The sequence below is a fragment of the Manduca sexta genome, chromosome 19 (assembly GCF_014839805.1).
Source record: "Manduca sexta isolate Smith_Timp_Sample1 chromosome 19, JHU_Msex_v1.0, whole genome shotgun sequence".
Taxonomy (NCBI): domain Eukaryota; kingdom Metazoa; phylum Arthropoda; class Insecta; order Lepidoptera; family Sphingidae; genus Manduca; species Manduca sexta.
In genome coordinates, this window is record NC_051133.1 from 11,558,613 (window position 1) to 11,575,445 (window position 16,833).

Here is a 16,833-nt window from a genome sequence, read left to right on the forward strand (position 1 = left end):
GATGAACAGAGATATATATTTCTACAGTGATACAAGGGCCATGGGTACAGACAGAGAGCGAGCGGGGGGAAAACTAGTGACGTTCTATTTTGTCAAAACGTCATTAGTGACGTGCTCGTTTTATATATTGCGTTTACAATAATCGTCCAACAGAGCCTATCGCCATATCGGGCACAAATTTCAAACTACGGGCTGATACTGAGTAGAAAAATTCAATGTCACTGCCATATCTGGGATTCGAACCCAGGATCTCAGAGCGATGTCGTAAGACTAAACCCACAAGACAAGCAATGATATTTTATAATGAAGTAATTTACAAAACGTTGAATCGTCTAATATTAAATCGGCAGTTTTGTTTTAATACTATAGAACAATGTTTCTGATTTCTTATGTTTACGCGAATGTTAGTCAATGAAAGAACGATATTTATTATTTAAAAACTCTTATTTATTATTAGAAATTGTGGATAAAATTGTCCGCTTTTATGGCGAAGGAACCCTATTTTCAAACTAATAGCAACCCTTGGGATAAAACGAGGGATCGATTGTTATTCTTACACCCTCCTTCCATTAAATTAGGGAGAAATAAAGTGTCCTTAAATAACTTCTATTTATACGAAGCAAGCATTTGCAACAAAAAGTGTAAATGAATGAGTCGTTAAGTATGGAGGTAGTTAAAGCATTTTGAACGAAAGAAAAGACTATTGAATAGTGTTCGATATTTAAATTTAAATGCAAGAATCTTTATGGCCAGCTTTAAAAAGGTTTTCTATAAAGGTTAAATAATGAAAACATTTTAGTTGTAAGTCCCGAAGCAGTAAGCTCTATTGAATGCTTAATTTAAGCCGTTTCTCGAACGGGTAACCTCTTGAACCTTATCAAACCTTGCAATAACACGTTCCAAATCAAACCGTTCTAATTTGATCCCTCGCTCGTTTACATTAGACATAAAGTAGCCTGCTATCGTCAAAAGGGTCTAAATGACGTGTCACACATGTATGAAAAGATGTCAAGGATGTCATACGATATTTGTATTTGATCCGATCCTGTGTCACAATAAACCGAACAATTATGTTGTGCTTAACATATGATTACATTCACAGTGCAATCTAGGTTGGAGTTGTAAAAACCTTGGAAATTGGCGGAGACGCATAAAGATTAGTGTGCACAGTGTGCAAAAACCACTGTATTTTCTATGCTATTAAAAAAATAATTAGATAATACGGTTGCCTTCTCTTTAAGTTAAGACTTAAAATTAAATTAAGCCAAGGTTAATTTTAAAACGTTTGTAGGTTTTTGTTTGAACTTAATTTTGATATCCTTTAGTTAAACCTATGTTTGCGTTCATTCAAATCACTTATTATAGGCAAAGTGATATAAAAGTTTCCAAGTTTTTGGTATGAACAAAGGAATTGTTTCATTCTCTAATAATAAATCATGCATGCCAAAAATAGTTTCATATGTCGAACAATTTTACATAATTTATACCTATAATATTTTATAACGGTCAAAATCTAAATGCAGTAACTTGTTTATATAAAAAATTGGCCAATATTAATATAATGAATAACATTGTTTGCAAAAAATAATAATAAATCAGGCTTATTTTCATACCTATTTCTTTCAATTTAAAATAAATATAAAAAGAAGATGTTACATTAACTCTCCATCACACTGTGTTGGTTAAAAATTCCGATCATTTAAGATAAAGTGAAATGTAACATGTTCAAACTTGTGGTCCTAAATTTCATTCATTCATGCGGGATGAGTCAGACACCAGGGCTGGGAGATACCAGTATTGAGGTATGTATTATACCTACAAATTGATACCCATTCACCCGTTGTTTGTTTCAAAACATTTAGAAAAATCTTAGTATAAAATGTTTCATCTTAGAAGATTCTTAAGTTACTTTGATGCTTTAGGTAAATAAAAGTTTGTGGTAATTAGTTGGCTTTTTTAGGTGGTAGTAATGGTAGATTTACAACCATATTTGCAATAATATTAAAAAAAAAAAAAAGTATCATGGTCCATTCAATAGCTCAGATAACAAGCATATAACCGAACCTCTGCCTAGAGTATAACCTATTTTTTTTTCGCATCATAAACTTTAACCTATTTTTCCTATACTTTTCATAGACAATTTTTTTTAATATTTTTCACTCACCTATTCATATGGCCAGCGTTAATCCGTCACAAACACTGTTCACATTTTATTGTCACTAAGCACGGCCGTCCGCCGGCAACCGGCACAGAGTGTGAGCGCTGCGCGTGCGCACCGCCGATACAATGCCGCCGGGCTTTTCACACAAATATTTGTTTGATGACAAACGCTATAAATAGCTATACTGATGCGCTGTGCCATAATGTTTGTAGTATTTGTTTATGTTTTATTGTCAAATACTGTTTGTGTAATAGTGAACTTAGGTAATTAACTTGATATGCTTTGACTGGCTAAGTGGCTTTAATAAATCTGTTTAATTAAGTTACGTGTCTCATTAAATATAAAGCTTTAAATACCAGCACATAATGAAAGTCAACGATCTCACTGCGAAGGATGTGAATGACCGGGGATTGTAGATTATCTAAAAAGTGAATTGTGCGGCGGTCAGGACAATGCAGATTACTATACGATATTGAAGCTCCGATTCGTTGTAAAACATTTTTTGTATCAGCAATTAGTACTATTTTTGTATAAAAAAATATTGTTAAAATAGGTATTCGTGCTAATTCTATTTTTTCTTAATCACCGTCATTATCATCAGCCCTTTGAAGTCCACTGTTGAACATAGACCTTCCCTGGAGATTTTCAAATAGACCTGTATTTTTATTATAAACATTATATTTCTTTGATTTCGAGTAAACGTAAGATGGTACTTTTTTGTAAAAAAAAAAAACACCCAGTGACCATCGATACCCAATGTTTTAATTCTAATTTATGAATTTCGCATATGCTTTACATAAACGATGGGTAAAAGTAAATTACCATTTAGGCGTCATTTTACGGCTTCCACGTTTCTAACTCATTCATGTAAGTAGACACGCGATTGCAGCTAATAGCTTTAATTAACGCATGCTCAAGACTTACGCGATGACGGCTCAATCATTCAGGGGTAGAAAACTCGTTACTGTTCATGTGGGAATTTTAATATGAACACATCACGCAGTTATCACCGAAGGGGTATGCAGAGACGCAACCGGGGTACCTACTTTTCGCCAAGTGTGTTCCGTCCCATGATGTAATAGGGGGCGCTCAATCATTCAGGGGTAGAAAACTTACTCGTTACTGATGTGGGAATGTTATTATAATTACACATCACGCATTAATCACCGAAGTGGTAAGTATACAGAGACGCAACCATGGCACCCATTTTTTGCCAAGTGTTCCGTCCTTTGATGTGATAGGGGCGAGCCTATCGCCATATCGGGCACAAATTCCAGACTCCGGGCTGATATTGAGCAAAAAACCCAAATAATAAATATTATTTTAGAAGTAATTAGAATTCTGATTGAGTATTGTCTTTCGAAAGCTGGTCGAGGTTTGTCAGGTGAGTTTGGGTACGGCCGCAGTGTCTATTTATTATCAAGCAGCGTTATTCAAGAACTGTGTTTCAGCTTGAAGAATATTGTAGCTAGTATAATTGAAGGTTATGAGTATTCATTTCTTATGTATCTGGGTGACGATTTGTGATGCCAACTGCAATGCAATACATACAGCGTGTGATTTAGCTATTGTTAGGCCGGGAATTGTTACTAACAGGTGAGTGACTTGCTCATCAATTTATAAAAAAAACGTTGGATTCTACTTTTTACATGCCTATTTAGAATTTAATGATTGGTTTTGGAGTGATACCGTAACTAACTTCTGAGCAAACAGATAAATCCGCATTGTGAATAACAATATCATTAGTTCTAGTTCCCATAAGCGACGTCGACATTAGATTTGTAGAAGCGTAAAATGATTACGGGTTACTACCTAGTACTACAACATTATATTTATATCCCAGATAGCGACCACCGTATAAGAAGTAAAACTCGTCATAGTAGCTCACGTAAGTGTGCCACGTTCCGGGATCAGCGTGTGTATATCCGGTTTCAAACAGTCCGGCATAATTGTGTCGACTGGCAAGGGATAATCGTCAGTCGACACTCTAACTACATTCTACTTCACTTACTATCGAGTGCACAGTAACTTTGTGAAGCCAGTATGAAAAAAGGTTACTAAGAAAAGTTTTGTCCAAATTCATTCCCTAAGGGAGAACTGAGGGGAGAAGACGACTTATTCTATGAAATGTCAGTCAACTTTTATATTAACCCGGTAAGCTCAAACGAGGCTGTCGTAATATCAAAATTCGCCGGACGTCGCGATTTAACGCTGTGCGGTAATGATTCGCAGTTTCGAAACACGACGACCGGCCAAATGGAACTAATGATTAAACACATGTGTAGAGTTATTTTAATATTAAAATGGCCTTAGGTTAATAGTGTTTTTATTTAAAGATGTATAAGGTTGTTGCTTTGTATTATACTATTTTAAAAAATATAATTAATTAGCTTTCGCTCGCGGATTCGCCCGCGTGACGGAGTTTTCCGGATATAAAATCGGATTTCCCTTGGATACACCCGGACACTCTTTAAAAACCATATTGAACGGCTTCCGGACGCCTTGCAAACTATGACAAATCCGGGGAATTCCGGACGGATGGCAGCTCTACCAACGAGCTATTTAAGATTTCGTATGCTTAACACTATCATTTTACTGTTAAATCAAATCACGGACAATCCCAAATTACTTTATACATACATTATAAAATGCGTTTAGAAGGTTCTTCTAACCGAGTAATTGACAGTGGTACTTACACAATAGCAGAGTGGTGTCTCTGATGCAAAGGAGCCGAGAGTGTGGAGGGCGGGAGGGCTGAGAGCGAGGCGGGCTGTGGCGAGCCGCACCAGCGCCCCTCACGGACGTCTGATGAACCTGGTCACAAACATTTGTAAAGAATAAAGCAAGGAAAATAAGGTCCTATGTCACAAGTTTTCAGTAAGTTTTATTTGGTATTTATCGTATTAACAGTAATATAGACAGTATTCACTGTGGTTATTTTTTTTGGGGCATAGAGCCTGACTTTTGTATTTTTTCGGCTTATACAAATGTATAAGTATAAGCATTAATTCAGAAATTGTGGAGAATCTATCAAATGATTTTTATTTAGATACCATTTTATTGTGCAACCATAAATCTGTCTTCTGATAGCCCTCGTTGATGTAATCTTGTCGAACATTCAACAGACACAAATTGACACATCATGGGACGGTATACACATAGCCCATAGTGTACACACCAGTTGCGCCTCTGTCTACCTCTTCGGGGATAAAAGGCATGAGTGTGGGTGAATGTTTTTCTCTAAACCTTCAAGGCATAGACAAAATACTGAACCATTTATATCGCTAGTATAAATATTAAACTGTGTCTAATAAAAAAAATCATAAAACATAAAGTTTTAAAACCATGGTTAGGTATGGTTAACATGGCGGTTGTAACCACAGAGGAAACGTCCATGAGTTTATAGCATGTTTAACGCAATAGCCGTGGTTCAGTTTACATTTGCACACATTAACCTAGATATGGTTAGTTTTATGAATTACTGCATTAAATAGCGAAAAATTTTAATCGTAAAATACTACATTAATTTATGCTGTGTTTGCAATTTACACAAAAAATAATTTAATTAAAATAGTACGTATTGCGTTAATATTACAATCTTGCTGTATACAATGGAGCCTTGTACAATTATATAACATTCTATTTTAGCATATACAAAATGCGACGGCAAGCTGGATTTTTCTGAGTGGTAACATCCCAGTAAACGCAGCCTGTTCATAATATAATTAAATAAGCGTAACCCTATCACATTTAATTAACACAAATTAAGGGATCTTCATCATTAGGAGTAAGTACGAACAAACACACGATCCACGAAGGGATAAGGACAGGTACAATGAGGCACCACTTTTCTTCATATGTGTACTTATGATGCGATAGGGAAAAGCCTATATTGGACACAAATTTCGGACTCCGGGCAGATGAACTCAATATTCCGTTACCTGGGGATTGAACACGAAACCACAGCATTGAAGTCGTGCCTTAATACAACCATGTCACCGAAGCACGTCGAAGTTTCTTATAAGTTCATTCATAACGTAATTAAATATTTTCCGATCATGACTCCATCACATTTAATTTACCCGAAAAATAGACAATAGGAAGCGAGTTAAGAACAGTATAATTAATAGCAGTTGATTACATTACTGTGATCCGTTTTAACTATACTGGGTCATTTTGAAATTACGTTACTAAATGAAACCACCTTGATTTCACCTTTGACATTGTAGCAAAAATGATTCATGTATAACGAACACTTTCACAAAAAATCCTGGTTTTAGTTTTCAGATTTTTTGATCATTTTGTAGTTTAGTGCGAAGAAGGTGTGTACTTGAGGGTATTTCTGATTGAAAATATGATGTCGATGCTGCGATATTAGTGGCATAAGGGCGCGTAAAATTGAAATTACTTTTTATTAATATATTTGTTCGAAACTTATATTTTTTTATTTTAAGTCTACGGCCCAAGTTACTTATTATAAAGTGTTATTTTCAAGCATATAAATATGTGGTTTAATTTATTAACGCAAAGTCAAAATGACCCTATATAAAGGCCAGTACTCACTGCCATAAAGCGTCATGTGCGAGGGAGGTCTGCTGGCGAGGACTGGAGTGGAGCCATACCGCTCGCCGCCCGCCGAGAGCCGCCCGCCCAGCGGCTTGAACGCTATCGGACGGATCACTGACTTGCCCTGAAACAATACATATACATATATACTATTTGTACTAATATCTAATGCAAAGGTTTGAATGTTAATTAATACAGAACGGCTGAACGGATTTGTATTATATTTGTCACAGATACGTAATATCAGCTCTGTAGTTTATATTGTCCCACTGTGTGGCACGGGCCTGCTTGACTTTTGAGGGGGATTAGGCCATAGTCCACCACGCTGGCCCAGCGCGGATTGGTAGAGTTCACACACCCTTGAAATTCCTAATGCGAATTTCTCAGGCCTGCACGTTTCCTCTGGATGTTTTCCTTCACCGTTAAAGCAAGCAATAATTCACAAAGAATATACACAATTAATAAGAATGGCACATTGGCTACTTTTTATTCCGGAAAAAAATAGGGACTCTTATCCCGGTTAAACTTATTTGAACGGGGTGAGCCCCCACAAAAGCTAGTAAAAATATTGAGGTTTATAAAGAAACTTCAAACTTATTGTTATTGGAAATGTAAAGAAAGAAGGTCGGTAATTGGTTAAGAAAACTGCGTGAATTTTCAATGTATTCGAAAAAGGAATCGTTCATAATTAATAATTGAGATTATGGATCCTACAGTAATTAATCACGAACAGTAAATGTTATAAATCGGATATCTGATAACTTATATATCAGGTCTATTCCGTAAATATATCTGAAGACAAGACTGCTGTATAATTATATAACAAAGTTACTGGAAACTAAACTAAGTAGGTCGCATATCACCTTCAAGGACAAATTGAAATAGAATCATTTAAAAATAATAAAAAATATATATCGTTCTATATTTGAAATTTGATCATAGAAACAGCTCATGTTGCCATTGCACAAAAACGTTTCAGCGATAAATAAAATAAACTACCAACTCGTACAAAAACATTGTACGAGAAATAAAATATCCATCACTTTTTAAGTTCACAAACATATGGCACACGAATAAAGTTGAGGCAATGTTTTCGCGGAACAAAATGCGGGTCTCATTGTAATGTTTCGCTAATACAGTACCGCCGACTGTTTTATTTATTCGCGTACAATCATTTCTGCGACTCAAAAGGTTTATACATTTATTACTGGATATTTTATTAGTGTACCTACCAGTCGCATCTTGCATGTTTGCTCAATACGGTTGTTTAACATTTACGTTCATAGCTCATGTAAAGAGGTTTATAATCGGTTTTAAATTGATACGACATTTATTTATGTTACAACTATTATGCAAATTAAATACACACATTCATGCTGTTTATCCCCGAGAAGGGTAGACAGAGACGCAGCTGCTGCACTCACTTTCCACTGTGTGTTTTTCGTACCATAATGTGGTAGGGCCTAGCCTATCGCCATATCGGGCACAAATTCCATATTCTGGGCTGTTAGTGAGTACAAAAACCCAATATCAATTTACCCAACTTGGGATCGAATCCTAAACTTCAACACTGCAGTCGTGCCGTTATACATCTACGCCATAGAGACAGATATTAAATACAACAAACTAAAAGAATACTTTTTCAAGGTGTCCCCAATTTATCCATCGAGAAGTATTATTAGAATTTTTATTATAAAAATATATTACAATAAATGAATAGTTATTCGATTTACTTCTACAATTTATCGGACACCGTCATCGATTCAAATAACACAATTTAAAGGAAACTCGACATCCCTATTTTATTTATAGAACATTTCCTATTGAGCGGGAACGCAGTATGTGGTCCTAAACGGCGCCAATTCTTATAACTCATGTGAAGTTCTTTTAAAGGATAAATATTCAAGTCAGCTTTTACCGACACTTCGTTCTAATGTAAGTGTGATATGACTTCCTGGAGCCAAGTCGGGACATTATAGTCGAAGTCTGATGATAAATGTCTTAGAATCTTTTTTTTATTTATTTCAATCTAATGAATAATAATCCCGTATCTCGGCGTATAATATCCATTTAAAAACATAATTGTTACATATAACAACCCAACACAATAACACCACTGAAAGTGACGGGAAAGCATAATCGCAATTTCGTTTACTTCGACGACATACTTATTCAAGTTATTTCGGTTTAAAAACACTATTGAATCGATTATAAAAATATATTTATTGGATCAACCTGGAAGTATGTCTTTTCAAACATTTTTTTTTCCAATTCCGTTAATAAAGACTGAGTTCCGGATTAACAATTAAAAAAATACGTCGAATCAGCTTCCGCCTTTTTTTCAAGTCCATTAGAAACGAGGACATTATTAGCAGAACGATACAAACCGGGACATCGTTGTATCGGAACGTATGGCCTATTCTAATAACATTTAAATTTTGACTGCAACTTATTATAGTTTGTAATATCAAAAGGAATAAAAACTGCTTTTTATTACATAGCGTATGATAACATTGTGATTTGGAAACTGACCGACTCAAAAAGAGGTGCTGTACCGTCCGTTTTTCCTTTATACCTTGATGGTATCTTAATCACAATTGATGGGATTGTTTTAGCCTTTTATTGTTTTTTAGATATAACCAGTAGCCATTTTGATCGGGATTGAGCCTTATAATATAAAACATTTATATCTGACATTAACTGAAGCGGCTTAATGGATATACGTTAGTGATATCCTTGTTAAAACTTAATTATGCAAGACCAAAGTTTGATCGTTAAATATTTCTCCATTTAAATGAATATAGAACAGCAAAGTACCTGCTTAAGAATGGAAATATGGTTTTATTATTTGATGTGGCCCTGATTAACGTTATTAAATCTATTAATAAGACATTTAATTAGTCATTTACCAATTATTATTTCTATGACTATCACAATATTTAATGTAAGAAAATTTGATAAATATGTCATACGGATACGTCAAATAATTTATACCTATTCGTTCTTTTTATTATCGATCTGATAGATTGAAATCGTTGATGGAAATCAGCTGTAAGATGGTATAAATATATATTATTAAACAATGACTAGCTTTAAAAGATTAAGCGATAGAAGCATCCTTGACCTAAAATCATTATAACAAAATATGAACATTATGTGTCTGTTATTGAGGCAGTTGATACGTGCGTCGTGCAATCTCGTTTAAATCAACGTGCTCCGACATTTTAAAAAACATTAAGCTCGTAATGATCTATTATACTTTACTTATTGTTGTAGAAATAATAAGAGCCTTTTTTGTGTGGCACTTGGCTTCTTCTCTCAGTTATTACATGCAATGTAAGTCTCGTAATGCCTAGTAGCTATACTGGCTACAATATCCTTTAAACCAGGACCCAACAGTAGTTGTTGAACGCAGATTGGTGGAAGAAATAAACAAACTAGAACTCTATGTATGACAGACCTATCACATAATAGCCACCTACGTTTTAATGCACCTTTGGTTCCACACCTTAGCAGACACCTTGCTCGGTGGTAGATAATTATGTTGACACAAGCGAACGCTCAGCACTCTCGTACGAAAGACGTAGTATGACAACTGATTTGTAAAATGAATTTAGAAACACGTATTTCTCCTTTACAGCGATAGGCATAATGATTTCTTATGTTTTAATTACATTGAAATAAAACTAATTGTCGGATTTTTCGCGGTATTTAAAATTTTAATTTTCTACCGTTTCAAAGACTTTGCAGCTTGGTCAAAGGGCGGACTGAGGTGCAAGTCGTCCAAAAACGTTGCAATATCTACTTACATTTTATAAATAAATATAAAAAACCGCGATAAAATCCGAAAGCTAGTTTTATTTCGACGTTAGGCATGTTTTAGACGTATGTTTTGGTATATACAAATGACGTATTCCCCAATATTAGTTCCAGTGTTTAGTTAATGTAGTGCCGCATTATCTGTTACGGTACAGCACGGATTTGACATTATACGCAACAGACGCAGCCTAAATGTCACCGCTCAAAGGTCAGTGCTGATTTACAGGCCGACACAGCTGTCAGCTTTCGTGGGGAAGTTACCTTAATGAATAGGACTGAACTGGTTGTCAACGGGGTTGATAAGTAAACCTATGCCGAATTATTTTTATGTGAAGAAGTGCGCATCGAACCCATTTAAAATTTTGTGATGTAAAATTATGCATATTAAGAGAACCTATTCCGTACCTAGTTTAAATAAAAAATATTTAAAAATAAACACTAAACATAGATTAATGTTGAACCAAGAATATGAGAAATCCGTCATGGGTTCCACGTAATAGCGTAGCGTGCCACAGAGGGGCCCTATATCTAAATTTGTTGGGGGCCGTTAGGGAAGTGCGAACTTTTGGGCGCCTGTTTAGTTTACTGTAGGTATTGGCCAAGAGGGACCCCAAAGCTTGGGGGCCTCGTATCACTGATACAGCGGTAGCTACGCCTCAGAATCCAAATCAAACTAAGATGTCTACGATAAAGGTACCTACAGTATAGTAAGAACATTACTATTATGTACTATAATTTCAATAAATCAAAAGGTCCCTATTTCCACACTTTTTAATAAACCACAAACCTAGTCTTATATTAGGTACCACGCAATATCCTTCGCTCCATATTTCAAACACTAGTAGCTCAGTAGAATGACGATGTATTTGTGCGGGTCCTTTGATGTTTTCAAAGAAACATTCAAGTTTCGGAATTCCCCCAAACGCATTAGAACAAAGGCGGCGTCCAGCTCAGTACGAGCCGTAAACATACTAACGGATTTATTACGCAGTTTCATATGTCGGGCCGTTTGTATTAAACGTTGGGAACATATATCCATTTGTTTATGTAAGTCATAAGTTCATCTAATGTCTTATAGGTGCTTCTGAGGTCGGCCAGGCTTTTCGGTTCCTTGGTACGGACTGTGGTAAACGTCATTTTTTATTTTGTGTTTTTGAGTTCTGTAGTATGGACTATGTTAGACAAGATTTGAGGTTTCTTATCTGACTTTGATCCTTCGAATTATGAATTAAATTAAATTTACCAACCGGCAATGCACAAGAGCTTTGTAAATTAAGCATAATATGTTCCCCTGTATCCACAATTATTGAACACACTTCCTGTCTATACCTAATATTTAAAGCTAGAGTTTGCTCGAACGCGCTAATCATAGGAATACTTAACCAATTTTGATTTTTTTACTAACAGTAAGCTACCTTACTCCTGAGTACTATAGGCTACTTTTTAACCGGGAAAGTATTTATCTCGAAATAACTTATTCACGCGGGCGGAGCCGCAGGCAAAAGCTATAATAAGATTATTCGCCGTTCTTGCCCAAAAGAGCCCTACATAAAAATGACAAACATCCTTTAAATGCCTACTAAGGTACGCGATATTACCGGCCGTATCACTAACGATATAAATAGACGTGTCATCTCCACAGAATACAACGCACGTTGAAAACAAAAGTGGCATTATACGAAATTTGACGGTATTGAGTTAGAGCGACATTAATTGTTGCTGACGACTGGACACGAACTGGACCAGTGTCAGTTTATGTTTAACGAACAAACCCAAAACTTAAAAGTATGAAGAGACACTTATGACATCTAGTGATACCCTAAGTGAACTATTGCGATTTCAAATGTCGTTCTAACTCAGTACCGTCAAATTCCGTATAATGCCACTTTTGTTTTCAACGAGCGACAAATTGATTCACAATGAACGTCAACACTGTAGTATCGCAGACGTATCAATCTTAGTTACGCTAAAACCAAACGTTAAACTGGACATCCATATCGGTTCTAAAGTGCCAACAGATCAATCAAGCGGAATGACGCACCGACAGATGGTCGTAAAAACGAATAACTTACGACCAATGATGTCGAACAAAGCGCTCGTGGTAGCAAGAATGTACGGTGCTACCACAAAAACTGGAATCCCGGTGACGAGGCAAAACCGCTAAACGCTCCGTACGACAATTTGGACTGCATTTTAATAAACACCGGTGCATCGGCCGTATCTTATTTCATAATTAAGTTTTTGTTTTCTTTCACGTGAAATGAATACTGAAAATATTGTTAAGATTATTTAATGTTTATTATTGAAAAGATGCCTCCAACAAGAATATAATAATTATGTTTAGTACAGATACACAATGACTACTTTTATCCAAAAGCGGTAGGCAGACTATTGCACCATTAATTGTGTATATTGCGTCCCACAATGTTATAGGGGAGAGCCTATCGTTATATCGGATCTGAATTCTAGACTCCAGGTTAATACTGAGGAGAATTTAATGTAGCGTTACCCGACCCGGGGATCATACCAGAGAACTGAGTATTTCAGTCGTGCCGTACAACTACGTCACTGAGGCAGTGTAATAAATGCTTGTACCGTTTATTAATTATCTTTGCAGGAAGTTAAAACACAAACACACAATACGCTTTTATCTCCGAATGGGTAGGCTAAGGTGCAATCAGGACACCCACTTTTCGCTGTGTGTGTTCCGTCCCATGATGTGATAAATTCTATTCTCGAAGCAATACTGAGTATAAAAGCCTACATCACCGAACGAACCGGGATTCGAACCCAGGACCTTAAATCGCTGTACAGCGCACGCAATACAACTACGCCATCAAGGCAGAAAGTTGCTTATTGAATAGTATTTATAAAAGATGGGTTTTGTCAAAGAGCTCATTACAGTCTCCAAGGCAATATTTCAGCGGTGGAGCTGGTACAAACTAGTTGGAACAAGCCGCGGTTTGTCGAGACAAGGGGTTTCTAGGTTAGCGCGACAAGGCTTCTACAGCGCCACTCGACAAGTGTATCTCGTGTTACTACGGCGCAATGTATAAGCGGTGGCAGGTATACTATTCATTGAATTGGAGGTATGGATATAAAGCGAATGAAAACAATTTATAAAAAGTTCATAACTCCATCATTATCGTCTAACTGGATGCGTATCCTATGCCTTGGGAAGGTGTTACTATTATATTTTGAAATATTGTTTTCGTTTATTTAGTGTAAGCAAATTGTAACAACTAGTGGTTGTCCTAAATAAATACTTTATAATATGAACTGATAAATTTATGTATATAAATACAAGTTTAAAAAGTAACAGTAGAAAGAAGTAGTTTAGTAAAGTAGCGTTCGTCTAAATATAGCTTAAAAATGAAAGATATTTATTAATGATTCTATGTTAAACGCAGAAATGGATCATCCGGACGATTTTATTTATTCTAGTTAGTAACAAGATCGATCTGGAGAGATATCAAGATTATTTATTAACTTTGACCATAGAATAAATAAAAATATAAGTTCTCTATAACGTAATGAATCGCGCCACCCGCTAACTGTTTCTCAATGTTGCTACGCGGAACCTAAGCTGACAGCAATCATTCGTAGTCCCTTGGAGGTAAATCGACCGAAGCTGAGCCACTCAGTGTCGTTTTATAAATCAAAGAGCATGTTGCTTGTTGATTTAGATGTTCGTTTGCTATCTAATTACTAAGGCTCGAGGGATCGGCATAATTATAATTAGAGGAAAAGGAAATATGTTTCCATTTGTATATTGAGTTAGACAGGTAAATGATTATTACTATAGAGAATCGTGGATGATTAAGTCTAAAGGAGTAAGGTTTTAAGGCGTTGCGCACACGTCGTTTGCCTAAAAAGTGACAGTAACTGAAATTCTTGAGGCAACCTTTAGTTTTATAGTGTATTCCACAGTAGGGTCCATATAACCAGATTCCTGTTGGCATCCCTTTAGGTAGAATTTATGTAAAATCTAATTATCATTAGAATTACTTGCAGACCGTATTTATACATATTAGTAGCTATATTTTTTGTCGGGTTCCCTTTTGGAAAATTTCACCTTTCACTGGTATCTTAGCAACAAGACAATCGTCTGTGTGGCTTTACGGAACATAACCTTTAGACCGATCAATGCGCTCAATAATTTATTTAATTAGATAAAGAACTTTATTCATAATAGTACACAATATATAGGTATCTATAATATATAATTAGTTTTTGCCTGTGGCTTCGGTTGCGTGAAAAAGTATTTTTCGGGATAAAAGGCTCGTAGAACTCAGGAGTAATGTGCCCTTACTATTAGTGAAATAAAATCAAAATCGGTTTAGTAGTTGTTGAGATTAACGCCTTGAAACAAATTCAGCTTTATAAATTTGTATATCTGTCAAGAGATGGCGCTACTTACAAAAGCGATCGCAAAAAATTAAGCACACTTTTTATGAAGTCAACGATACAAGATTTTCTAAGCAATTTTCTGGTTAATTCCATAGTGTTTTTTACTTGCGATTAAAAGTATGAAGTATTTGTGTTTAGCTGTTACAATGATCTCCAACTTTGTAAGAGTAATAATAAATATTTGATTCGTAATGTCTTCATTGATAATAACAAGTAGTCAGTATCTTTCGAGGATGTTTCATTCATTTATTTTCCATTGTAGATTTTATTTATTCTCAGTGATTTTTTCTGTTTTAATATTGCTAGGAATTCATTATTATGTTAATTAATTAAAAGTAATTTGTACATTTAAAGCATGATATAAAATTGATACAAATTTTGATACCATGATACATGATATAAATTTTGATACCGAAATGAGAAGTTCGTGAAAACAACGCGTTCTTCACGGCTGACATTGTTTTTTTAAATCATTTGTCTCTTCAGTCTTTACTTTCATTGAATCGTTTATTTGGCGTGCGTAGTGAATGCTTTGATTGACGCTGTTACATAAAAATACATTATAACTTCTAGACCAACATTCCAATCTAGATCCGCGAGGCTGTTATCGAATTATGACCATCTAAATGTACATAACAAATAACATAATCTGTTATGCCATAGCCTGAGGTGGGACCGGTAACACCAGCTTAGAGATAGAAAAGAAAGACAACACGATGTGCACCGCTCACATCCTGTAGGAAAGCAATCATAAATAAAGTTTAATCCAGACGAATTTATTTTCGATTTCCTGCTGCATCGGAACCAATTAATATTAATGTAAGTCCTAGTAATAGGCATTAAGTAATAAGTGATAATTTATGATATAGTAGATCTAAAACATTTATAAAAAATAAAATTCCTTTATAAAATAACTTAAAAATTATAACCTAGTTGAAAAATAGAACACTTCGCAGTGGCGAAGTGTGAAACTTTTCGAAAAGGAACCCTACACAGTATAATATAAGCACTAATATACATAAGTACGGTAGATATTACATATATTAGGAAAGGGAAGCCGGCAGGAATCGGATTATATAGACCCTTCGCCACTGATATTTCGCCTATTTGGTTGTGGAACGGACTGCCGAGACGAATGTCCGCAGGTTCAAATCCCAAGGTCACACACCTCTGACTTTTCGAAAAAAATATGTGTATATTCTTTGTGAATAGTCGCTTGCTTTAACGGTGAAGGAAAACATCGTGAGGAAACCTGCATACCTGAGAAATTATAGGAATTTTCGAGGGTGCGTGAAGTCTACCAATCCGCACTAGGCTAGCGTGGTGGACTAAGGCCTAGTCTCTCTTAGTAGTAGAGGAGGCCCGTGCCCAACAGTGGGACTGTATATAATACAAGGCTGATATTATTATATATTATTATTACTTCAATACGTACAATCAACCCACATTATTCGAACTATGCAAATACAATTTGGTTCCAGTCACAATTGCCCGACTTGACAGTGATTTGTTAAATATGCACAATTCCATGTCAGGTGTACTTTCTCATTGCGTAACCTGTCGAACCACTTGTAATTATGTTTTGATAAGTAGATAAGAAAGTAAACAACTGTTGCGTGAAACGTCCTGCGAGGTAGTTTCGTAATCGGTTACTTAGTATTAATTACGTACTATATTTATAGGTTGAAAATAGTGTTTTACGATTCCTTGCTTACTAATTGGAGTTGTTTTTATACTGTAGGAATGAGGACTGTTCCTTGTGGTTTAATGAAAGTCTTGTTAACTATGTTTGTACCTACATTCAATGAAAATAATATATTATGATTCTGATTCTTGTGCGAGTCGGCTGATTGACTTTGTTTGAACATAAATATTTT

The 16,833-nt window shown here is 35.5% G+C and overlaps 1 protein-coding gene across 3 annotated transcripts in view; it reads right to left on the bottom strand.

Annotated features, from left to right (window-relative positions):
• LOC115440344 (leucine zipper putative tumor suppressor 2 homolog) overlaps positions 1-16,833 on the bottom strand; it is a 102,705-nt gene that overhangs the window by 14,374 nt on the left and 71,498 nt on the right. For 2 of the 3 annotated variants that reach the window (XM_030164601.2, XM_030164602.2), the window contains 2 exons: positions 6,725-6,851; positions 4,858-4,975 (listed from right to left, as the gene is read on the bottom strand). In XM_030164601.2, coding sequence (XP_030020461.2) covers positions 4,858-4,975; positions 6,725-6,851 — 245 coding nt within the window. Of the gene's footprint in view, positions 1-4,857; positions 4,976-6,102; positions 6,363-6,724; positions 6,852-16,833 lie in introns of those variants that run through there. The other variant, XM_030164604.2, reaches the window with a different exon arrangement.